Here is a 27,500-nt window from a genome sequence, read left to right on the forward strand (position 1 = left end):
AATTGTACTCACCTAATTGTGCTTGCGGGGGTTGAGCTCTGGCTCTTTGGTCCCGCCTCTCAACCGTCAATCAACTGGTGTACAGATTCCTGAGCCTATTGGGCTCTATCATATCTACATTTGAAACTGTGTATGGAGTCAGCCTCCACCACATCACTTCCTAATGCATTCCATTTACTAACTACTCTGACACTGAAAAAGTTCTTTCTAACGTCTCTGTGGCTCATTTGGGTACTCAGCTTCCACCTGTGTCCCCTTGTTCGCGTCCCACCAGTGTTGAATAGTTCATCCTTGTTTACCCGGTCGATTCCCCTGAGGATTTTGTAGGTTGTGATCATGTCCCCCCTTACTCTTCTGTCTTCCAGTGTCGTAAGGTGCATTTCCCGCAGCCTTTCCTCATAACTCATGCCTCTTAGTTCTGGGACTAGTCTAGTAGCATACCTTTGGACTTTTTCCAGCTTCGTCTTGTGCTTGACAAGGTACGGGCTCCATGTAAGTTTATGTTATGTGTGTGTGTGAGTGTGTGTGTGAGTGTGTGTGTGAGTGTGTGTGTGTGTGTGAGTGTGTGTGTGAGTGTGTGTGTTAAACACGACCAAAACCCGTAATCTAGAAACATAGTGAAGCACGCACTTGTTCCCCACATCTGTTACATAAACTTGTTATGTGCCCCCAACCGCATCTGTGTCGGGTTGTAAGGAAACTGTTGAATCAGAGGAAACAGATGGTGAGACGCCGAGCTGCCCCGAGACACGCATTCGTGAGAAGACACGCATTCGTCAGAAGATAATTCCGACGTCCTGTGTTTAAAATTATCAGCAGTTATTTATCAACATGTTATCATAACTCCGTTTATGTTTTTTTTATAACTTCTTTGCTATGTTCTGAATCAATAAGGAAGAGGGTTTCAGAAAGTTAGAGAAGAGCGGTGTTGGTGTGCATCTTGTGAGAGCTTATGGGGGCGTTCCAAGATGTTGTCATGACAACGGTAAAGGAATGATATTTGTGGCTTTTACACATAGTAAATAAATATAAATATATATATATTGCATATAAATATGTTTGTGCATGTATATGTATACATATCTAATATAATCAAGAATATCTGTCAACAACTAATAATTCTCACACAGAAAACTAACAACAAAAGCACAGAAAGACTTAGAAAACACTTAAAACAAGCGACAGATGAAGTCACTAGTGTCATAAGCATCACTCGAGACCCCAAAAAACGTTCAAGGGATCCAGACCGAAACATAGTCCGGCTTATCGAGTCACAAACAGTCCGGTTTATCGAGTCACAAACAGTCCGGTTTATCGAGTCACAAACAGTCCGGTTTATCGAGTCACAAACAGTCCGGTTTATCGAGTCACAAACAGTCCGGTTTATCGAGTCACAAACACCAAAGTAGCCAAGAGCTTTACTGAAGGACTCATTAAAATACTTAACATTTCCTCTCAACTTTAAACTAATAAAAAGAACTTAAAACTGGAAAGTTCAAAATTTCAAAGGTGCCCACGTCACTCTGGGAAGAATTCAGAAAGTTGGTCACTTTAATCAAACGCTGAATGAACAGCTGGAAATAATTGTCCAGAGTTAATTCTATGAAGGTCGTGAAGGTGGAACCATTTCTAAACAGCATCGTTTGTGATTAGCTTCCAAGAACTTAAGTTGCTTTCGTCTGTTTAGACAAAAAGTATTGTTATGCATATATACAAACACACGTACATATATGCCTGTATACAAGCACATGTACATATATAAATATGCTCCTACACAAGCACAGGTACATATATTTTATCCCTTTACTTACTGAACTACTGTAATCACAAATTACATTGGTGTGGGAGAGACATAGATTCCGGGGCTGGTACAGAACACTTTTGCCGGTACAGAAACTTGTGAAAGTACATATTGAGGTACAGTTACGTAGTGTAATTTAGTTACAGGATAACGTGCAGGTACAGCAAGAGGAGCTGGTACAAGATTTAGATCAGGCATTGGTTGCAATATTGGCGTTAGTTATGTTGTGGCTACAGGATAAAGTGCCATTTATGGTCTGGTTACAGGTTAAGGAGCTTTGCAGGTTGAGCTGCAGGCTGAGCTGCAGACACAGTTCAAGATTTCTAAGGTTTAAAGTTACTAAGCTTTAAGGTTACTAAGCTTTAAGGTTACTATAGCTTATCCGGAGATGGTCTCAAGAGTGTTCGAATAATGTACTGGAAAAAGGCTGTTATCCGGTAAGAGTCTGGCTCTTAGTCATCTTAGATCTGTTCTGACAGTTTATGATAACTCAGTCACCTTCTGCCAAGTTTGCACAGTGCTGCAGGTCATGCTTTAAGGCGTTAAGCTTGCAGGAAATTATATATAGAAACAAAATTGTATTAATAATACAATGAAAATGTTACCATAGATCAATGTGAATCCAGGCATCATATTAAAGCAGAACAAAGTTTCTGCACCATAATTGTCTTTCGGAACAAACATGAACACAAACACAACAACCTTATGGAACAGTATTAACATATCTCTTGACAGAGTTGATTAAACAGACTCTGGCCATGTGTGTCGAAATGTATCTTGTTTAGCTACAAGCCAAACTATCATTTCAGTGAGAAAGTTCTGAAAACTAAGGGCAAATTAGGTTCACTTATGGACTCTGGTCCTCTCAAGGAGATATTTATTAGCATGTTTAAAATCAGTTGACATAGACACGTCGGCTATGATAGTTATGATACAGGTACAGGGTACAGGGACCAGGTACAGATATAAGGTATTGGTACAAGGGTCAGGAACAGGGGTACAGGTACTAGGTCCAGGTACAGGGTGCAAGTACAAGGTGCAGATACCAGTTGCAGGTACAATCGTTCGTGCATATAATGAGCTGAGGAGAAGGTGCAGGTTAAAGTGTATTTGCAGGTCATGATGCAGGTACACACCTCCGACCAGGTACACACACTGGGGTCCAGGTACTTGATGGCGCCCAGGTACACGGTACAGGTACAAATTGAGATGCAGGCGCGGGTTGCACTAGCCATATGCCGGAGTAATAATTTGTACATGCTGAAAGTAATTTAATATAGCTCTTAAAATTTCAGTCAAGTATTCGATTTCGTTTTTCCTTCTCGATTTATTCCTGTATTTGATTTTTTTCCTGTAACTTTTCCAACTATTTTCGTCTTTTTTTTTTTACTTCTCCCTCTTCCTCATCCTTCTCCTCTTCACACTTCTCCTTCATCTAACTTTCCAGCAATTTTCCCTTCTCATCTACACTATAATATACCTTCCAGGGGATCTTTTCCTCCTATTTCCACAGCATCTCCTGTCTCCTCCTCTCAACTTAATTTTATACTCTCCTTCTCCTTCCTCCTCCTCTCCTATTCGCTCCTCTTCCCCCTCGTCCTCTTCTTGTCCTTCCCCTCCTCCTCTCCTCCTCCTCCTCTCCTCCTCCTCCTCTCCTCCTCCTCCTCTCCTCCTCCTCCTCCTGCCTCCAGCTCTGCATCTTCAGGCACAGAAATAACTTTACCACAAGGTATATTACAAAGAAACCACTTTGGCCAGCATCTGCAACTGCTGGCTGCTCTACAGCCTGAAACTCAACTCTCCTATCTAGAAAGCTCTTTTTCCCAACTGTGTAACCACAAGATTGTAGACTACACTAGTTGTAAACCAGAATACCTCACAGTTAACTCCAGACCACACCCCAGGATGGACTATTGGGTCTATAAGTAAACATCAAATGATGAATAAATGGCCAAAGTGGGAGGTCAGACGCCTGAGGCTAGCCTCACCCAATAGTGTAGTGTGAGTGGTGGAGGGTGGAAGAGTGTCATAGGTTTGGCAGGGTCTGCCAGAGTGTCCTCATTTAGGAAGTTTGCTCTAATGCGACCACAAGTGTCTGAGATGATGTTTTTGTCCAGTGAGTTTTTGTCCTGTTCATTATATCGCATTATCTGAGAGAGAGAGAGAGAGAGAGAGAGAGAGGGAGAGAGACGGAGGCCGAGTGACAAAAAGAAAGAAATCCTGGCACAGAAGGATACCCTTTCTAGTTATAAAACATATATATATATATATATATATATATATATATATATATATATATATATATATATATATATATATATATATATTATATATATATATATATATATGTATATATATATATACTGTGTATGTGTGTGTGTAAATCACGAAAATTAACACGTGATGAAAAATGTGACAGTGTCAGACCACGAAGGAAGGACTGAAACAGGAATTTCCTTCCTGTTTCAAGCCACAGACTGAATTCCACAATTCCACAGAATTCAAGAACTTTGTTGCTTTACGCATTTTTACCTCTCTAAAGTGCAGATCTGTGGTCACTTCTCAAATCGCCCTTATCCCTAGCGAGTCTAAAGTAGATTACGGACGCTGCGCGCCATTCTTTAGCTTTACCTCGACCCTTCGCCTTCCATTTGCTATAAATCACATCTGGCGTGTGGCTTGGGACCCTTTGGTTCTGCCTCAACCCTGAGTATATATGTAGCACCCGGTGTTCCGTCGCTAGAGGAGAATTGCCATGTGTTTTATCTCAGATACTTCCAGCTTATTCCACCTCCAGTCCTCTGACATCTTGACCTTTAGCAGCGGAAGGGTTTCAGGAGATCCTCCCGTGTCCTCAATGTCTCCCATTTCGTATAGTGTCCACGTTACCCAGTAGGACGTCCCGAATGTTAAATTGGATAAAGCTTTAACCTGTAAAGTGAAGACTTTGTACGCCCCATTTCCCCATCTTTCTCCTCAAGAGCTTTCTCCTTGAATATTCACATTACCATTTCTTCTCTGCTGCTTTATTTACGACGGTTCGAAACATGCAGATGGAAGTGGTTTATCAATCATCTTTCCTGATAAAATCTTGATTAATTTCAAAATTTCGCGAAGGTATATCATTTGAGACAAGTACATATAAGAAACAGGCCTATATAGCCACGCTGTTCTTCTGGTAATTACCTCTCCTCCCACACCAAAAGAAGTTCGCATTTCTTTCTCTACTTGTTTACACTGAAAACAAGGAATGGTGGAGAGATAATTAGAAAAAAGAAAAGAAAAAGATGTAGGCGAGGAGAAGAGAAGAAGATGCAGGGGGGGGGGGAAGGGTAGAAGGAGAGTATCAGATATTAAGAGGGATAATGAGGGGAAGATGGGAGGGGGGGGGGAGAAGGAGGGGGGAGTGGTGAGGGCCAGTGGGAGGTGAGGGAGAGGTCGTCGTCACGGGGTCGTGACCAAGCTCTCATAACACAACTTTCCGACAACATCAACACAAGTGTGTTTGTGATACTCTACACGGCACTTTCTTCCTGCTTAGTATACTCGGTTATATGGATATACTAAGCTGCAAACATGGCATTGTATATAAATACACATATGTATGCATACCCAGCTATACTAATATGAATATATATAAATATGTTGAGGTATGCAGACGAGGAGTCACAATAACGTGGCTGAAATATGTTGACCAGACCACACACACTGGAAAGTGAAGGGACAGCGATGTTTCGGTCCGTCCTGGACCATTCTCAAGTCGTTTGTGAACAATCGACTTGAGAATGGTCCAGGACGGACCGAAACGTCGTCATCCCTTCACTTACTAGTGTGTGGTTTCGTCAACATATGTTGAGGTATCATGCAAGACCCTCCCCCCCTCCCCCCTCCCCCCTCCCCTCCCCCTTCCCCCTCCTCCGCCGTCATATTAAAATGGTTCTAAAATCTGCCACAAGGGGGCAAGAGAGCGCCGTAATCCTCAGGCGCCTCCCTGAGTCCCAACACAACGATGAACTTTGAAAGTTTCGAAAAAACTAAACATTGTGACAACAATGGAGTCACCCCCAGCCAGGGTTATCTAATAATAAATTAAGTCACATTACAATTTTAGTTTCTATATACAAACACACATACACAGAAATATGAAAGCAAATGTATGAAATAAATATATAGAACTCAAAGTGACCACTGTACAGGTGGACGACATATTATATGTAACCTAATTTTCGACCAAATATTCATTGGTCACCGATCCTAACTAATCCTGCAAGGCATTAATCATCATGATCAGCATTAATCCGCCCCGTTACTCTCCACAGTAACGAGAAACTGTCCTTGCATCTGTACACTAATTAGTCGCTATCATAAACCACCCATTTCATATTGCAAATATTTTCTAGACGCTTGGATTAGCTTTTACATCATATGGGAAGGGTAGCAAGGGTGGTTAAGGGATTGGGAACGTGGGTAGGAAACTCCACGATGAGATGTGAGATCGGGGATTAAATGGTTGGAGGGAGAGAGGGGGCAGAGCATAAATCATGACCCCTTTAATTACTCCCCCTCAAGCCCCCCCTTACAGCTGTCATTATCCCCTCAACTCATCGTTACCCAACCTCACCAGTGGATAACCTCGCGCCGGATGATCCGATCATCACCATAACACACTTGAGACATGCTTAAGGGTCCCTGTGTGTGTGTGTGTGTTTGTGTGTGTGTGTGTGTGTGTTTGATGTGTGGGTGGAACGGCTTTCTGCTGGGACTCCTGGGTGAGACTGTGGGCCCTTGTCCTGTGGACATCTGGCTATGATTGGGACTCTTCTGGTGTGTGTAGATGCTTAAGTGTCTTCGTGTGAATGGGGGGAGGGAATCTCACCTACAGAGGCAGTATTAGGGTTGGGTCTCACCTACAGAGGCAGTATTAGGGTTGGGTCTCACCTACAGAGGCAGTATTAGGGTTGGGTCTCACCTACAGAGGCAGTATTAGGGTTGGGTCTCACCTACAGAGGCAGTATTAGGTGATCAGCTAAAGAGCTGATCACACGAGTGAACAGCTCGTGTAAAGGGGGGTGTGTGAGGTGGCCACGAAGTCAGATATGTGTAAAATAGGAGAGAGGAGCCTAGTCGCTAACATTACCAGATTTTCATAATTTACATCCACCGTCAGAATCACAGAAACTCACAGAGGATTAACAACTAGAAAATGTATCCAGAATCACTGAGCATGGAACACATTCAACTCACAGCTCACCAGTCACAGAGCATGGAACAGGTTCAACTCACACTTCACCAGACACAGAACATGGAACAGGTTCAACTCGCACTTCACCAGTCACAGAACATGGAACAGGTTCAACTCACACTTCACCAGACACAGAACATGGAACAGGTTCAACTCACACTTCACCAGTCACAGAGGATGGAATACATTCAACTCACAGTGTGTGGAATTAGCAGCAGCTCACATGTGGCAGCGGTCGGACGTGCTGTCTCTATGGATATAAGCAAGCGTGTGAATTTCCAACTAAGTGAGGCAAAAGGTCAACAACCTGTTCGGATTTAGGATGGAGTTCAACACGACAAGAGCGCCATTGTCCGGGCGTCCGGAAGAGTGATTTTAACACTTTAAATAAGAAAAGTTATACGCTTGTGGCTCGTCGCTCACTGCTGTAAACACCAGTGCATGTCGCTGGTCAGTGATCAGCTGGTGAAGACTCGATCAGCTGTCCAGAGGATAGTAGAACCTTCCTCAGTGATCAGCTGGTGAAGAGTTTGTTTTTAACAACATACTTAGGTACATATAGATTAATGCAGCTACGCTAGACTATATGAAAGGGTTACATATTAAGGGTTACATATCAAGGGTTACATATCAGAGCTATCTTCATGATGCTAAAAAATACCAATCTTACAAGATAGTTAACCATACAAAACCATGTGATTAGTAGCCCGCACTTGCAGACTTTGGATGCTTTATGAGAAAAAGTCAGTAGCAGCAATGAGAAGGATTAGAACTTGCACACTGGGTACCCAATATACAAGTTCGAATCCTACACATGGCTCCTATTGATTTTCTCATTGATACATGAGAAAATCAAGAAAATTGATACATGAGAATGTTAATGTGATTTCTTTGTGAAGTATGAGAGATACTCTTTTCCCCTAACAGACCTGAATGTTTAGAGCAATATTATCTTAGCAACAGAGATGGGGATACCCAGGTCTAGTTCAACTTCATTCTTGTTGCATGTCTGTGTCATCATAGTGAGTTTGTATGAGATGGTTTCCACACAAAAGGTATTCTAATCTCTTTATTCCGTACAGTACGTTATATATAGTTTATTATTGTGAGATTCTTGCTATCACTCAAGCAGGAGGAGTTTTCAAGCGCTCGAAGAGCAGACTCTGAATCCCAGTAAGTTATTCCTCATCCAGTGTGGTTAAGTGTACAGGTAACTAGTTCTCTCAGTGAAGCCCGTTGTTTGATTTGACTCTTAGTCTGTGTACAGGTATTATTGCTATAAAACCCTTCGGTCTGCTGCAGTTTGCTGTGTAACAGCCTAATTGGCAGGCCATTGGTCGGTGTAGACTTAACGCTCGTGTGTGCTTAGATCTTAAGAGCAATTGCAATGGCAATTGTTGCGAGTGTGACAGCTTTATGAAGAGCAAAATCATCATTTTTGTTCATGGCGATGAGTGTGTTGATACTTGGAGGGTGGAGTAGAGGTAGATAAATGGTTCAGTCACAATAACACACACACACACACACACACACACACACACACACACACACACACACACACACACACAAACACACACACACACACACACACATCAGTGACATCACACATCACACATCAGTAGAAGTACATTTATAAGGTACTAACCAAACCACACACTAGAAACTGAATAGACGACGACGTTTTGGTCCATTCTGGACCATTATCAAGTTGACGACGTCGTCTCTTCAATTTCTAGTGTATGGTTTGGTCTCCTTTTTTCAGCCACGTTATTGTGACTCATCATCTGCATTTATAACGTATGTTCAGCTTAATGAAATTGTTGCCATGTTGACTCAACCATTTATCATACATGAGCCGAGCTGATGTGTCCCCACCACTCACAGGTGTAGTTATGGATCAACAAATAGTTTGACCTGACCATTGTGACCTGACTTTTAAGAGGACGGGTTAAGCCGGACGACTCAAACAGAAAACGGAACAGTACGTCACTTTTGTGAGTCGATTTCATTTCAAATTACGTCCAAATTTGGCCATAGCGCGCATACGAGCCAAAAGTGACGTTATTTTTAAGAGGACGGGTTGTATCAAGAGTATTGCGGAGCCTTCACGACCAAAACACCCATGTTGACCCTGCCGTCGTAGACTACAGATTAAAGTATCCAGTGAAACGAATCCTAATCGAATTTAATCTCAGCACATCAAACTTGAATCAGCATTTATGCTCGTCCGGAGAGCAAACATATATCTAGGATGGATTCATGAAATTTGTGGAACAAACAGGAACGGATTGTCCGAAATCTTGAACATATATATATGCTAACTGATAGCAAGAGCAAGGAACAGTTGACCAGACCACACACTAGAAGGTGAAGGGACGACGACGTTACGGTCCGTCCTGGACCATTCTCAAGTCGATTTAGAATGGTCCTGGACGGACCGAAACGTCGTCGTCCCTTCACCTTCTAGTGTGTGGTCTGGTCAACATACTTTAGCCACGTTATTGTGACTCGTCGCCTGCAGCAAGGAACAGTACTGTGAGCTCTGGCATATATATGCCTGTAGCGCATTCCTCACTATTTAATATCGGCTACAACACCCCCATAACAACCCGTGAATCGGGTCTTGGGAACCTGGAATACGGTTTAAATGGAGCCCTCTTTTCCCATATTTCTGAAACAGATACTACAGTACATAGAGAATTTGATGCATCACGTTAGTGTGATCTCTGTCTGTGATGAGACCCCGAGCTTCGAAGATCTGCTAGGTAGAGAAGTCTGGACTCGTCTCTATGTCAGTAACTTCACATGTCATGCTGGTGATCTCTTTACACTTACACATTTCAGACCATATTGGCTTTGTTGGTCAATAGTTATTTACCGTAGATACACGCAAGGTGAGGGGGAATAGGTGAGCGGTGAGCCGAAACACGTGTCAAATCATTGAGAAATGGACTGACAAAAAAAAAGTTCCTGGAAAGGCAGGCAATCAGGATTGAGAAGTGGATGACGTTGAGATTGATCAGTCTAGAATATAGCTTCAGCAATCCTTGCCGCGACGAGGCCGTCACACTTGCAGTTTCTGGATAAAGTGGATGTCAGATCCATCTCGGTGTCCTCTTGCTGCTCCGAGAGAAGCTGAGATAGCAAATCGTCGTTGAGTTGCGTTCGTCAAGCAGCTGCTGAGTCAACAGAGTCTACTGAAGCATGGCTGAACCTCTCGTTGTATAGCAATGTGTTTCTCGTCAACCTCTCGTAGACTACGTGCGTCTGTTCAACCACACACGTGATCAGTCATATACATTCAGCCACGTGTCGGTTTAACTACACGACTATTTTATCTGCACAGAACCTAAGGCAGCGTGAATCAGTGACAACACTCCAGACAAGCACCTATGTATTAAAGACATTAACATTCACTGGTACACAATATCAATATCTTGGAGTATAGATTCTAAAATGATATTCAACAAGCAAATTTAATATGTGAAGAATAAAGCAAAGTCAAAATTGAATGTAACGAGAGCAATCACAGGGCCCCGTTTAGGAGCGGGACACGAAAGTGTTAAGAATGCTTTACATACACGTCGTTCGTTCCCTAGTTGATTACCCAGCGCCTGTCCTACTTATTCAAAACGATGCAATGCGAGTCATAACAGAGGCTCCCAGGTGGGCTAAAATATTAAGCCTAAGGCTAGGAACCAAACTAACATCGGTTGAAATAAAGGTAAAAGGGTTTGTTGCCTGCTGACCAAGATACTGACAAGTCCAAGAATCAGTTCACTAAAAGATATATTTAATGGAGGACTAAATTGGGACAGAAGAGCTTCCAATAGCAACAGGTGAATCCATTGTGCAATAAACACTATCAATACATTCGAGATCACAAACACAATCACTGAGAGGGGTGTCGATACACACAGACCTTGTTATTCAAGCCCCTTGGGAATCGTTGCTAGCAGACTTTTAAGATTACGGCTCTTCAAGGAACCAGATTCTTCCCCATTTGTTACGCATCATTGCTTAGATGAAAATGGAAGCAAACTTGGTATCTGACAGCTTCATATACTTCACAGATGGATCAGTAGACCAGCAGAGACGTGAATCTGTATCTGTAGTTAAGGTAGAAAATTCTAAACTTAATTGGAGACTCGCAAAACGCTGGTTGAGCTTTACAACAGAGATGTTGGCCATCCAAAAGGCTTTGGTACATGCTCTTGCTGAACATCAACATGTTATCATCAACATCAACATCAACATATCTTACATACAGATCCGAGAACTGCCGTTGAAACCTTGCAACAAAAACATTTATATGACAACATCCATCTGACCACAAATTAATGCAAACACTCAAACGCCAAGGTCGCCGAGTACATATGAACTGGATGCCAAATCATGCAGGAATTCCAGCAAATGACATTGCAGATGAAACCGCAAAATTTGCAATTAAGAGGAGGGAATGTAGACATTTACATACCACAAAGTCTAGTGCAGATTAAGAAAATAATTAGAGATGGAGCTATGTAGATGAACAGCCACTATAAGGCAGCAGCAGGAGCTGCCAGTTAGTACAAATCTTCAACCAACTACAAACCACTTATTCTGATGGACAGGTAAATAGAAAATCAAAAGTACACTTAAAATCAGAACTACACTTACATCATGCTTGCTTGACCAGGCCACACACTTGAAAATGAAGGGACGACGCTGTTTCGGTCCGTCCTGGACTCAAGTCGACTGTCTTGTCATTCTCAAGTCACAATCGACTTGAGAATGGTCCAGGACGGACCGAAACGTTGTCGTCCCTTCACTTTCTAGTGTGTGGTCTGGTCAACATATTTCAGCCACGTTATTTTGACTCATCGCCTGCACATTATGCTTGTATGGTATACATGGGGGAATACGCTGACAGGTTCCAGAAGACGAGAGGAAATGTCAGCACTGTGGAGACATGCCCGACAGACCACTGGAACATTATCAAACAATGTGTAGATTTACCAGCACAGAAGAAGTTGGTAAATACACTGGACAAAATATGACTGAAGCCAATATAAGAACAAAGGTAATTGCAGAAGGCATATTGGCCCATACGAGGCAGCTCCTGTTTATAACCACCCAATCCTACTCATATACATGTCCAACCCACGCTTGAAACAATCGAGGGACCCTACCTCCACTACGTTTCGTGGTAATTGGTTCCACAAATCAATAACCCTGTTACCGAACCAGTATTTACCCAAGTCTTTCCTAAATCTAAACTTATCTAACTTATACCCATTGTTTCGCGTTCTGTCTTGTGTTGATACTTTTAATACATACTTACTAGTCATAAATACTCATCTACCGCCTCCTAAGACAGAAACGAGTAACACTTAGTGGGCCAGCCAGAGGCTTAGGCCGCGCGCAGGAATATCCCGACTTGGCGCTTTCCCCTGATAATTTCCTTCCTTCCTTATAAACAAGCTATGAGAACTTATGATCGCTATCACCAACTTAATTATTTTACGGATTCTTGCTCCTTACAAGAAAACATTATTGATACCTTTCATTCCATGTTAGAATGAACTTTTTTTTCAAACATTTAATGAAAAACTTCATCAGTCAATTGGAAATACAGTTATTGCTGTCTCTGATGACAGAAAAATAGTATTTAATTGTGTAATTATACCGCCCAATTTTTATTTAGCTCTAAATATGTTAATAAAAGTCTCGGATATATACGCTTTTGTACCATCTATTGTAACTGGAAATTTGAGAATCCTTCACAGGACCAAACCATGCATGAATATGCGCCAGTCATACAGAATGAAAGGAACTGATGTTCCACCTGTATGAATTCAGAGGATTTGTCGCCCCTTCCTGCACACGCTAGGGGCGCTCAAGCTGTCACTGGAATATTAACTAAAGATTGATATTGCTGTTGTTCAGCGAGGGGGTGAGATGCCGGGTCGTAGGGCGGGCTGTCCGCCGGATGGATTTAAGATAATGAAAAAGAACGCAAGTCCACAAGGGCTGTGACGAGGATTCGAACCTGCGTCCGGGAGCATCCCAGACACTGCCTTAATCGACTGCCTGAATCACTACACTGCCTGTGTAATGAAAAAGAACACAGTTCGCCCCTAATCCGGCGCAAAATCGCTTAGTTACGACTCAAAAGTAAAGGGACTTTTTTTTTTCCTGACATCCGCATATGTGAGATTTCTGTATTAAAGAAAAAATACTGTATTAATAAATGATGTAGAACCTAGCTTTACTTCTAACCTCACCTTCTTAACCTAACCTAACCTCAACTCATTTCTCCTCTGATTGATTGATTGATTGATGATTAAGCCACCCAAGAGGTGGTACGGGCCATCTCTTCTAACTTCACCCCTTTTTTTCCTATCCTAACTCCACCTAACCGAACATAACATAGCCTCACCTCACATCTACTTAGCTAACCTAACCTAACCTAACCTAACCCAACCCAACACAACCTAACCCAATCAAAGTCTCATCTAATACTATGCATTAGAACAGGAAACAACTATTTTTTCCAAGCTAGAATCGTCGGCATCTAACAACAACATCAACTCATAAATGAATGATGCGGATTAAATTTTGAACCACCAAATTCAGGCTTAAAACCAAAATAAATTCTAAAACTCAACCAGCGGAAAGACGTCAAAGAACTGAATTGCTCTGATATATGTAACTTTCTTCCTAATGGAGAAAACAAGTGAACAACATTCATAAATCATGTTAAGGAGAAAATGAAAATCCACAAGGGCCGTGACGAGGATTCGAACCTGCGTCCGGGAACCTGTTCTCTGTGTGTGTGTGTCATGTTAAGGAGTATATAATGGCCTCCTTCGCAAGGTGTAGATTACAAGGAGCTGATGATTAACAGGCTGGTTCCTTAGGAAAAGATTTATCCTATTTTAAATGATTTCTCATCGTTTTGTTGCATTCGTTACTAGTGATCTCGTTGTTTGCGTCGCGGTCTCGTTGGTGTGGTACAGATAACGTTGATGTGGCAAGGACCTCGTGATTAATGCATTAGTTTCATATCAATCAATGATTATTAGTATTAAGTCTTGTCTTAAAAGCTAGGACCATTAGTAACTAATTGCCAGATATTAACCTAACTAATTTCAAAGCACTATATGTACTCGCTAAATATTTGTAATTTATATATATATATCATCTTCGTAAAGAGAATATCATCGTAACTGTAGCTGCATTAGAACAACGATGTTTCCCTTTAAATAACTCTAAATAACGTATGTGATTTAAATTCAAATTAGATAATTACGACCTGCATGCATATATATGTACAGAAATTGCAGCCTACGTACATATGAAAGATGACCAACTCCAATGCAGAGTATAAACAGACTTTGTAACGTAATCAGTTAACAAAATACAAGAAAATAATCAACCTACTACGAAGCTACAGCAACTGTAATGAAAGCAGGTCTCGACCCAATCTGACAAAGCCATTCCAGGTTATCCACTCATTCCAGGTCAACCAATCATTCCAGGCCAACCAATCATTCCAGGCCAACCAATTATTCCAGGTCAACCAATCATTCCAGGCCAACCAATCATTCCAGGCCAACCAATTATTCCAGGTCAACCAATCATTCCAGGTCAACCAATCATTCCAGGCCAACCAATCATTCCAGGCCAACCAATCAATCCAGGCCAACCAATTATTCCAGGCCAACCAATCAATCCAGGCCAACCAATTATTCCAGGCCAACCAATTATTCCAGGCCAATCAATCAATCCAGGCCAACCAATCAATCCAGGCCAACCAATCAATCCATGCCAACCAAATCTTCATCTGGAAGTACCCCAAATGTAAACATTAAATTGGCAGATGTAAACAACCAATGGAAATATCTCCAGTATTTCAGGGAAAATAAATGTAAACAAGACAGCCACTGGATGTCAACAAGCCACCAGGAACCAATTACCTTGGGATATCAGGCGCGGATTCCACCCATCCCCGTTGCAAGTCCATCGATTTGGGTGTTTTTTGGACTTACAAGCGCGCTATGGTGATGAAGTCTGAGGCTAACGAGGAATAATTTGTTTGTGTATCCGTCACTGTACGTCACACTGGCACTGTATCTGCGTATTTGTGGGAGTTTGCTTGTACGTATTTTATATTAATATATAAGATGGAGGTTATATAAGGGTTCAGAAGGGTCAAAGGAGATGTGTTATTAAATACGAAAGTACTTAAGGATATTCCTGTTTCAGTTCTTCCTTTGTGGTCTGACACTGTCATAGTTTTCATCACGTGTTAATTTTCGTGTTTTACACACACACACACACACACACACACACACACACATATATATATATATATATATATATATATATATATATATATATATATATATATATATATATATATATATATATATATATATGTCGTACCTAGTAGCCAGAACGCACTTCTCAGCCTACTATGCATGGCCAGATTTGCCTAATAAGCCAAGTTTTCCTGAATTAATATATTTTCTCTATTTTTTTTCTTTTGAAATGATAAAGCTACCCATTTCATTATGTATGAGGTCAATTTTTTGTTATTGGAGTTAAAATTAACGTAGATATATGACCGAACCTAACCAACCCTACCTAACCTAACCTAACCTATCTTTATAGGTTAGGTTCGGTTAGGTAGCCGAAAAAGTTAGGTTAGGTTAGGTAAGGTAGGTTAGGTAGTCGAAAAACAACTAATTCATGAAAACTTGGCTTATTAGGCAAATCGGGCCTTGCATAGTAGGCTGAGAAGTGAGTTCTGGCTACTAGGTACGACATATATATATATATATATATATATATATATATATATATATATATATATATATATATATATATATATATATGTGTGTGTGTGTGTGTGTGTGTGTGTGTGTGGCCCACATAGCCAGCACAACCCGGTTGCTCCGGTACTTCTAACAGGATGTTGGTCAGTTGCTTCATGAAGTACTTCACCTTTGTTCCGGTAATATTTGTTTATGCTTGCTGGGAGGGTGTTTAACAGCAGTGGACCTCTGGTGTCCATACAGGAGTCTCTAATTGTGTCTATGGCACCCCTACTACTCACTGGTTCTATTCTGTATTTTCTTCCGTATCGTTCGCTCCACCATGTTTTTTTTTCTTACAGTGTAAATTTGGGACCTGGGCTACCAATATCTTCCATGTATATACTATTTAATACCTCTCTCGTAGCTTTTCCAGAGGGTCCGTCCTGGACCATTCTCAAGTCGCTTTAAGTACTTCATTTTTATCATACCTAATTAAGTACTTGGAACTTATCTCAAACATCAAGTTATTTACCGTTGGTAGTGAACCACTAACAGAATCTGCGAGTCTGGGGGACAGAAGAGACAAAAACAAAACAAACGGAACCAAAGAACATTTTCTTATTAAGCTTTTCTTGGTCTCGCTTTTCCAAATCTCTCTTAATGAAGGACGTAAGCTGCAGCGACCTTCTCTTACTGATCCTCCGAAGACCCACCGGAGTGGTCTTCATCATCTCCATCCTATTGTGACCTTTAACGACCTTCTGTACAATTTTGGTTCACCATTTGTGACCTGTGACCTTTGTGACCTGAACAAATCCACAAGGGCCGTGACGAGGATTCGAACCTGCGTCCGGGAGCATCCCAGACACTGCCTTAATCGACTGAGCTACGACAGGGTAAAAGGGTTGAAACCGAAGTTCTACTGAACTTCGGTTCAGTAGAACCGAAGGTCACAGTGCTTTGTGACCTGTTTTCTGACTAGGCCTGGTCGAGGACCGGGCCGCGGGGAATCTAAGCCTCGAAAGCATCTCATCTCAAATCATCTCAAGATAGGGTGATTAAATGAGAACTACTGTGAAGTTTTGTGGTTTACAGTGATATACTGGGATTTATTGTGAGCAATTGTAACCTGTTGGCGACATTGCACACAATAATCACAATAGTGTGATGTATCAAATGAATAAACCCACAAGGTTCGAACCCTCATCACGGCCCTTGTGGATTTGTTCTCTTGATGACATATTCTGACATTTTGTGACCAGTTATGGTCTTTTGTTATGTTTTCTGACCTACTCTGACCTTTTGCTATGTTTTCTGACCTACTCTGACCTTTCGTAGTCACCTCTGACCTTCTGTGGCTAATTATGACGTTTTGTGACTTTTGGGGGGTGATTTTTCTGACTTAGGATGACCTTATGTGACAAACATTAATCTTTAATGATCTGTGAACTTTAGTGCCCTACTGTGACGTCTATCTGGTCTACTGTGACCTGTTATGACCGACTGTAACTTTACTGTGTCATTTTATGACCTATTGTGGCGTTATTGTGACAAAACATAACCAACTGTGACCAAAGGTCACAGTTGGTTATGTGATCATAATAACGGGAACAACGTTATTGGTCTCATTATTACAGTGTTATCAAAGTTACTGTGATCTGTTGGTTACAGATCACAGTAACTTACTGTGATCTGCTGAAGTATATTGCCGCTCAACGAAGTTCAAACAACGGAAAGAATAAATCCACAAGGGCCGTGACGAGGATTCGAACCTGCGTCCGGGAGCATCCCAGACACTGCCTTAATCGACTGAGCTACGACAGGGTAAAAGGGTTGAAACGGAAGTTCTACTGAACTTACTGGATCTCGATCTTACTGGATTTGTTCATTTAATGCATCACGTTAGTGTGATCTCTGTGTGTGACCGGAAAGAATGACAAACGCGTCTACATTTCAGAACGTTATTTTGTAATTCAGTGAAAAAAATAATTCCGAATACAGAATAGAATCTCCGAGTAGAATATATAAGACGATTCATATCTAAAGTGAAACATAAATAGAAAAGACAAAAAAGGAAGCTGGTTACAATTAAAAGAAAAAAAATACTCATTTAACTCACAATAACGTCTGGGAGAGTGGAAGGGGTGGCCCGGGACCCGGGGTCGATTCCGCCTATCTCCTCAAAATATTTTCCCTTGAAATAATATATTTTTTTTAATTGGCAACAATTACGGAGGGAATTGTAATAGAGCACGACAACGGGCTGTTGAATTTACGGTGTGTGATGTTCAAGGACACACTCGAGGCGCACTCGAGGCACTTGAACAAGTCGATGCTCGAGTGAGATCGAGTACTGAATGTTCGCGAGAGTAAACATCCGGAGAGAGAGAGAGAGAGAGAGAGAGAGGGAGAGGGAGAGAGAGAGAGAGAGAGAGAGAGAGAGAGAGAGAGAGAGAGAGAGAGAGAGAGAGAGAGAGAGAGAGAGGGAGAGAGAGAGGGAGAGAGAGAGGGAGAGAGAGAGGGAGAGAGAGAGAGAGAGAGAGAGGGAGAGAGAGAGAGAGAGAGAGAGAGAGAGAGAGAGAGAGAGAGAGAGAGAGAGAGAGAGAGAGAGAGAGAGAGAGGGGGAGAGAGAGAGGGAGAGAGAGAGGGAGAGAGAGAGAGAGAGAGAGAGAGAGAGAGAGAGAGAGAGAGAGAGAGAGAGAGAGAGAGAGAGAGAGAGAGAGAGAATATCCACTCACCTTGTAACGACAACTGTAACTTAACCAAGAACACTAATTATGACAGTGAGTAGCGGTTGAGGGCCAGGGTGAGGGAGGGCCAAGGTGAGGGAGGGTTAGGGTGAGGGAGGGTCAGGGTGAGGGGGGGCCAAGGTGAGGGAGGGCCAAGGTGAGGGAGGGCCAAGGTGAGGGAGGGCCAGAGTGAGGGAGGGCCAAGGTGAGGGAGGGTCAGGGTGAGGGAGGGTCAGGGTGAGGAAGGGCCAAGGTGAGGGAGGGTCAGGGTGAGGGAGGGCCAAGGTGAGGGAGGGCCAGGGTGAGGGAGGGCCAGAGTGAGGGAGGGCCAGAGTGAGGGAGGGCCAGAGTGAGGGAGGGCCAGGGTGAGGGAGAACAAGGGTGAGGGAAAACTAGGGTGAGATAAAGGGCTTCCCAACACAGCTGACAAAGGCAAGTGAGGATATTATTGCCAATAAAGTATTTCTTACAGCAGATTGTAATAATAATGAAATTAGCTGTTGAACGGGGAAGTGAAGACTTCTTACGTAGAGATTTAATATATATATATATACATATATATATATATATATATATATATATATATATATATATATATATATATATATATATATATATATATATATATATATATATATATATATAAACATCACTTATTTGTTCCTGCTGGATCGAACATTGGCTCTTGGATCCCGCCTTTCTAACGCAATTTTTTGTTATAGCAATGTTGATGCATTTTAAAGCATTAATGTGTGTGTGTATTTACTATTTGTGCCTGCAGAATCGACTTCTTAGCTCTTGGACCCCGTCTTTCTATCTATTTTTGTCCTCTATTATGCTTGCGATATATATTTCTCTCTAACACACGCACACACATAACCAGAAAGCAGGCCATAGCAGCTGTCTAACTTCTAGGTACAGTATCTATTTACTACTAGGTGAACAGTTGCATCAGAGTGAAGGAAACTGCCCGTAAGTTTCTCCCTCGGCTGGGAATCGAACCTGGGCCCTTAGGACTACGACCCCCGAGCGCTGTCCACTCAATCACGAGGCACCTGTGTGTGTACTCACCTATTTGTGCCTGCATGATTCAGCTCTAGTTCTTGGACCCCGCTTTTCTAACCGTTGGTTGTTTAATGCAATGACTATTAGCCTATTTTCCCTATCATACCTACTGTTAAAGTTAGGAATGGCGTTTGCTAATACAATTTGCTCTCTTTGATCATTCCATTTACTCACTACCCTTATGATGAACGAAAACTTACTAACATCCCTATGACACATCTAAGTCTCAAGCTACCATCCGTGCGCCCTTGTTCTGTAGATAATCATTGTAAACAATTCCTCTGTTTCCACCTTATCAATCCCTTTAAGTATTTTATACGTCTGAATCATGTCCCCCCCTCCTTCTTTCTAACGTCGTCAGGTTTAGTTCCTTCAGTCTCTCTTTATACCTCATCCCTCGCTCTGGGACGACTCTCGATGCACACGTCTGCACTTTTTCGAGCTTATGTTTTTTTGTTTTTTTTTAGATGGGGCTCCAAGATGGGGCGGGGGCTTACTCTTAAGAGTGGCCTCAAATAGGCGGTGTGTGTGTGTGTTTATTCACCTAGTTGTGCTTGAGGGGGTTGAGCTTTGGCTCTTTGGTCCCGCCTCTCAACTGTCAATTAACTGGTGTACAGCTTCCTGAGCCTACTGGGCTCTATCATATCTACACTTGAAACTGTGTATGGAGTCAGCCTCCACCACATCACTGCCTAATGCATTCCATCTGTTAACTACTCTGACACTGAAAAAGTTCTTTCTAACGTCCCTGTGGTGTGTGTGCGTGTGTGTTCGTTCGTGTGCGTGTGTGTGAGTGACTATGAGTGTAACTGGAGACAACATGTAAATTCCTTACTGCCAAAACCAAGCCACGAAAAGGAAGGGGGAGGGGATAGCAACAAGTATTTTAAATCAATAATGTGAATCGTAATAACGAATTCAATCGTAGCCTCGCACATAAACTCGCAACAGAAACCACGGTGAAGGGTGCAGGCGATGACAGCAAGTACTGGAGACTAAACGCCCTCCAGCACGGTACTGTGTAAGTGGACCAACACAGTAGTTGACACAGTAGTCAGAGTAGTTGACAAATGGAATGCATTAGGCAGTGATGTGGTGGAGGCTGACTCCATACACACAGTTTCAAATGTAGATATGATAGAGCCCAATAGGCTCAGGAACCTGCACATTAGTTGATTGACAGTTGAGAGGCGGAACCAAAGAGCCATAGCTCAACCCCCGCAAGCACAAATAGGTGAGTACAGTGAGTGAGATGGTCCCGTGAACTTCACTCACCCTACCTGGAGACAAATATACGCATGACATAACTACTGGAGTGAAAGAATGGGACTCACTAGTGAACATTCTGCACCTACATCCACCACCAACATAATATTATTAAAACAAGGCTTAAACAGAAGCGAAAAAGAAACAGGGAAAAAGGAGGAAACCCCACCTCCATTTAAAACTTTGACCCAAATATCAGAGTAACAAGGTTATCGCGAATAACCGAACTCAATTACGGGTTCACCATAGCCCGTGCTACATGGACACTTCGTTCTGAGTAGCTAAATCTAAAACAACAACAACAACATCATGCTGGAGTGAATGTTGAACGGCTGGGCTCAAGTACGCGAGAATATGCGCATTGAAATAGTTGATTGTCATCAGAGGAAAGTAATATTTATGAGGGCATGTGAACAGAAAATGAGGACCAGATGAACACAAAATGAGGACAAGTGAACACAAAATGAGGACCAGGTGAACACAAAATGAGGACCAGGTGAACACAAAATGAGGACCAGGTGAACACAAAATGAGGACCAGGTGAACACAAAATGAGGACCAGGTGAACACAAAATGAGGACCAGGTGAACACAAAATGAGGACCAGGTGAACACAAAATGAGGACCAGGTGAACACAAAATGAGGACAAGATGAACACAAAATGAGGACAAGTGAACACAAAATGAGGACAGATGAACACAAAATGAGGACAAGTGAACACAAAATGAGGACCAGGTGAACACAAAATGAGGACAAGTGAACACAAAATGAGGACCAGGTGAACACAAAATGAGGACCAGGTGAACACAAAATGAGGACCAGGTGAACACAAAATGAGGACCAGGTGAACACAAAATGAGGACAAGTGAACACAAAATGAGGACCAGGTGAACACAAAATGAGGACCAGGTGAACACAAAATGAGGACAAGTGAACACAAAATGAGGACAGATGAACACAAAATGAGGACAAGATGAACACAAAATGAGGACAAGTGAACACAAAATGAGGACAGATGAACACAAAATGAGGACAAGGTGAACACAAAATGAGGACAAGTGAACACAAAATGAGGACCAGATGAACACAAAATGAGGACCAGATGAACACAAAATGAGGCGAGACTTATCATTCCTGAGAGTATAATATTCAAGGCAATAATACCCATACCTAAGAGCTCAGGAGGTCACGTCGAACACCTAGATTTGTACGCTTCGGGTTAGACTAAAAGCGCTTCAAATTTGACGTTCATTAAATAATGAGAACTGTCTACACTATGACCCAGTTGGTGAGAGAGGAAGAGAAGAGAAGGAAGAGAAATAGTGAGAAGAGGAGGAGATGGGAAGCATGTTCTTAAGTATTATCTTGACCATTCGTGGACGGAGCAGAACAACGGTGAAGATAATGAGACTTTGAAGAAGTGAATAGGGATAGAAAAGATAGAAAAAGCTTAGATAAGGAAAGAAGAGAGTAGGGAAGCTGTGGGAAGGAAAGAGGGGGAAGCTGGTATGGTGATGAGTGTAAAACTTGAAAGGGTGTAGGGAAGGATGATGAGGGTGATGAGTCAACTGATGAGTAATGCCTGGGAAAGGGTCATGAAGCTAGATAATTACTCATCACAGCTTCAGCTTCGCGTAAAATTTGCAAACACGGAACAAATAAATGATTCACAGACTCAATATTTCCTCCAAAATAACGACTGTAAACATCAAAGGAACTGGTATAAAATGAATTAAATTCTCCAGGGATCATTACGCTGGTAAGTGATTAAATCCTTTATAATGCTCTAACACAATTATTTTATTAACAGGACTATTTGCCAAGAGTTTATTTATTCTCGTGTAACTGGTTTTTTGTGTGTGTGAAATGGAGAGTTCTGGCTTCGAACCCCTCTCAGTATATATTTTGGTGTGTGTGTGTGTGTGTGTGTGTGTGTGTGTGTGTGTGTGTGTGTGTGTGTGTGTGTGTGTGTGTGTGTGTGTGTGTGTTTACTATTTGTATCTGCAGAATCGAGCTATTAGCTCTTGGACCTTCCCTTTCTAACCAGTCTATTTTTCCTCTATTATATCTACTTCATATATTTCTCTCTGACACACACACACACACACACACACACACACACACACATAACCAGGAAGCTGCTCGTAGCAGCTGTCTAACTCCCAGGTACCTATTTACTGCTAGGTGAATAGGTACCATACGAGAACCATGCGAACAGGAACCCTGACCTCGCTGATAAGAGTGAAAGAAGCTGCCCATTTGTGTACGCCTCCGCCGGGAATCGAACCTGGGCCTTTAGGACTATGACCTCCAGGCGCTGTCCACTCAGCCGCGAGGCCCTGCATGTGTGTGTGTGTTATATTATTTCTCATCCACACACTCTCATATGCCATAGGAGCTAACGGGAATGACTCCTTCAAGTGTGGCGTAAAGAAATTCTGGGATGAAGTTAAAACGCTTACAACTCCTTCGAGGGAGTAATTAAAATGAGGAGCGAGTGCAAGGAACTCTGGCACTCGCGTGTGTGATGGATATTGTTGCACTCTAATACCTACCATTATGGTGGTCTACACCTCGTGTTCGTCTAATAACTCAAAATAAGTGGTACTCAAATACCTGGTAGCAAGGAGCTCTGAGGCCTAATTTCATGCTGTCTTAAAGCCTACCATTTTCATGTTCTGATTCTTGTAAATATTTTGACATGTTTATATATATATATATATATATATATATATATATATATATATATATATATATATATATATATATATATATATATATATAATGATCTGGAGTATTATAATCGTTTCATATATTACACCAAATTGACAATAATATTAATAACACAAAGCTTTAGAGATAGCAAAAAGGTATTAATTCTGGCATTAATAATTAAAAAATCTAATAGGCATATTTCAAATTAAATTCTCATGCTGCATGCAGACAACAAGTCTAATTAAAACCTGTTTACAGCCTTCTCGGGTTATTATGTACAATTATAAAACTGAAAAATCTTTGTCATATGATGAAGACAAATGATCAAGCGAATATACGAATAATTACGAAACTCTTAGACGAATACGAAGTCAAATTTCACACTGCCAAAGAATTCGAGTCTAAGCTGAGACGATTGGAAATGGGAGAGACTAGACGAGGTCAGGTGTGTTCGACTGAGCTCGCTCGTATGGTCAGGTGTGTTCCACTGAGCTCGCTCGTATGGTCAGATGCGTTCGACTGAGCTCGCTCGTATAGTCAGATGTGTTCGACTGAGCTCGCTCGTATAGTCAGATGCGTTCGACTGAGCTCGCTCGTATGGTCAGATGTGTTCCACTGACATCTAGTGAGTAGCCAGACGAAGACTTTTGTTTTCCTGAAGTAAACAACAGTATGGGATGGCTGAGGTATTTATAAGAAGAGCGTGCTAGATTAAAATGAACATAGGTAACTCTTGTATAAGAATTGGGATGTGTGGACAGACTATGAAGTGAGGTATGTTAGATAAATAGCTGGGATATGAGGGCAAAGTTCTGGGATATGAGACCAAAGTTCTGGGACATGAGACCAAAGTTCTGGGACATGAGACCAAAGTTCTGGGACATGAGACCAAAGTTCTGGGACATGAGACCAAAGTTCTGGGACATGAGACCAAAGTTCTGGGACATGAGACCAAAGTTCTGGGATATGAGGGGAAACAAAGTGCTGAGATATGTGGATACGCTAAGAGCTGGGATATAGAGGTGGACTATAAGAGCTGGGATAAAGACGAAGACTAAGAGCTGGGATATAAAGAGAGACTAAGAGCTGAGATATAGACTCACACTAAGAGCTGGGAGATGAGGAAGGCTGGCAGGAACGATACCCACCTCCTTGAGCCATAGAGGATCAAACGCCGACAGCACAAGATAAGAGGCCCTACGGACTGGTCAAAGTGGGTCAGCTAACAAAAATGGAAAGAAGTGGACTGAAGGAGAGTGTCGGAGACGTAAGAAATATGTAGATTGATCGAGGAGGAAATATCGGACAGCGACGGAACAGAAAAAAGTAGAGAGAGAAGTGAGAAAAGTGGATAATGGAACGGATATGAACAAGAAAAGAAATCAGATTAAAGGAGAATGGAGGTGGATAATTTGATGGAGAAGGGTAGATGTTGACAGCATGGATACACGGATAGGTAAACGAATATATTATTTGTGAAACAAAGACTTGAGATAACCGCAAGGGAGGGAAACAGAGAGGGTATAAGGGAGATAACATATAGGAATACAAGGATCAAGTCGATAACTGAAAAAGTCTATTAGCCTGTGACCCTCTTTTATAATGGGAAGGAAGGATAATTTTCCTATTCTTAATGCTAACTGAACAATATAAGTTGACCAATCCATACACTAGAAAATGAAGGGACGCCGACGTTTCGGTCCGTCCTGGACCATTCTCAAGTCGATTGTGAATAATATAAGATTGAGGAAAATATAAGGGTAAGATAGAGAAAAGGAAGTCTCTCTCTCCACACTCAACATTATCTTCAGCTGACTTCGTCTGCAGAAAATTCATAGCACCAACACCGTGCTCTAGCGAATAAGAACAAAGAAATTACCTGAAACAGAAGTTTGGTTCGTAATAACATAAATATCGCTACAATTCTGACTGACCTGAAGAGATGTAAATCCGTGTGAAATAAACTAATGTAACTGTAAACTGAAATTAATTTAGACTGTAATTTGATTGATGATATTCCTAAGAGTGGGCGATATTAATGACAAAAGTAGTCTCCCTAGCACTGTAAATAGCAATTGGTCTGTCAAGAATAGTAGCAATAATAGTAGCCGTAATTATAACAAAGTTGCATAATAATTTACACTTGGAAAATATTAGAATGATTGGTTCTAAATCTGCACACGGAAATAATTCCAAATGAGTCCAAGAGGTATGGCAGGAAGTGCAAAATAGCCCCGTTGAAAAGCACAGTTACACTAAGCATTCTAAGAGAAAACTCTATCATCAAGAGACTTTACAACACCCTCTAACATAAGCGACATAAACTAGCCTTCCTCTCACGGCTCTTCAAAAGAGAACCCGATACGTCAGGCTGCGAGCAGCTAGATCAAACAGGCTAGTTGACCAGACCACTATCAACCAGGAAGCCTGGTCAGAAACCGAGCCGCGGGGGCGTTGATCCAAGGGAACAAACTCACGGTCGGTATATGTTTGCCTCTATCCCAAGCTTGTGAAATATTGAAATTTCATCAGTTTTCATTGCTCTTTCTCGTTGTTGATTCGGTGTGCTTCACGCTGTTGATTCTCCTTGCTTCACGCTGTTGATTCTCCTTGCTTCACGCTGTTGATTCTCCTTGCTTCACGCCGTTCATTCTCCTTGCTTCACGCTGTTGATTCTCCTTGCTTCACGCTGTTGATTCTCCTTGCTTCACGCTGTTGATTCTCCTTGCTTCACGCTGTTGATTCTCCTTGTTTCACGCTGTTGATTCTCCTTGCTTCACGCTGTTGATTCTCCTTGCTTCACGCTGTTGATTCTCCTTGCTTCACGCCGTTCATTCTCCTTGCTTCACGCTGTTGATTCTCCTTGCTTCACGCCGTTCATTCTCCTTGCTTCACGCTGTTGATTCTCCTTGCTTCACGCCGTTCATTCTCCTTGCTTCACGCTGTTGATTCTCCTTGATTCACGCCGTTCATTCTCCTTCACGCCGTTCATTCTCCTTGCTTCACGCTGTTGATTCTCCTTGCTTCACGCTGTTGATTCTCCTTGCTTCACGCTGTTGATTCTCCTTGCTTCACGCTGTTGATTCTCCTTGCTTCACGCTGTTGATTCTCCTTGCTTCACGCTGTTGATTCTCCTTGCTTCACGCTGTTGATTCTCCTTGCTTCACGCCGTTCATTCTCCTTGCTTCACGCTGTTGATTCTCCTTGCTTCACGTCGTTGATTCTCCTTGCTTCACGCTGTTGATTCTCCTTGCTTCACGCTGTTGATTCTCCTTGCTTCACGCCGTTCATTCTCCTTGCTTCACGCTGTTGATTCTCCTTGCTTCACGCCGTTCATTCTCCTTGCTTCACGCTGTTGATTCTCCTTGATTCACGCCGTTCATTCTCCTTCACGCCGTTCATTCTCCTTGCTTCACGCTGTTGATTCTCCTTGCTTCACGCTGTTGATTCTCCTTGCTTCACGCTGTTGATTCTCCTTGCTTCACGCTGTTGATTCTCCTTGCTTCACGCTGTTGATTCTCCTTGCTTCACGCTGTTGATTCTCCTTGCTTCACGCCGTTCATTCTCCTTGCTTCACGCTGTTGATTCTCCTTGATTCACGCCGTTCATTCTCCTTGCTTCACGCCGTTCATTCTCCTTGCTTCACGCTGTTGATTCTCCTTGCTTCACGCTGTTGATTCTCCTTGCTTCACGCTGTTGATTCTCCTTGCTTCACGCTGTTGATTCTCCTTGCTTCACGCTGTTGATTCTCCTTGCTTCACGCTGTTGATTCTCCTTGCTTCACGCTGTTGATTCTCCTTGCTTCACGCTGTTGATTCTCCTTGCTTCACGCTGTTGATTCTCCTTGCTTCACGCTGTTGATTCTCCTTGCTTCACGC

At 42.1% G+C, this 27,500-nt stretch overlaps 2 protein-coding genes across 2 annotated transcripts in view; one reads left to right on the top strand and one right to left on the bottom strand.

The window, feature by feature from the left end:
• LOC123745012 (uncharacterized) overlaps positions 1 to 27,500 on the bottom strand; it is a 206,025-nt gene that overhangs the window by 172,547 nt on the left and 5,978 nt on the right. The gene's annotated exons all lie outside the window — the stretch shown is intronic.
• The window catches only part of LOC123744945 (membrane-spanning 4-domains subfamily A member 18-like), a 22,886-nt gene continuing 7,321 nt past the window's right edge, over positions 11,936 to 27,500 (top strand). Inside the window, exon 1 of the mRNA XM_069306219.1 lies at positions 11,936 to 12,058. Within this exon, the coding sequence (XP_069162320.1) occupies positions 11,936 to 12,058 (123 nt within the window). The remainder of the gene's footprint in view (positions 12,059 to 27,500) is intronic.

This window comes from Procambarus clarkii, chromosome 57 (genome assembly GCF_040958095.1).
Source record: "Procambarus clarkii isolate CNS0578487 chromosome 57, FALCON_Pclarkii_2.0, whole genome shotgun sequence".
Lineage (NCBI taxonomy): Eukaryota > Metazoa > Arthropoda > Malacostraca > Decapoda > Cambaridae > Procambarus > Procambarus clarkii.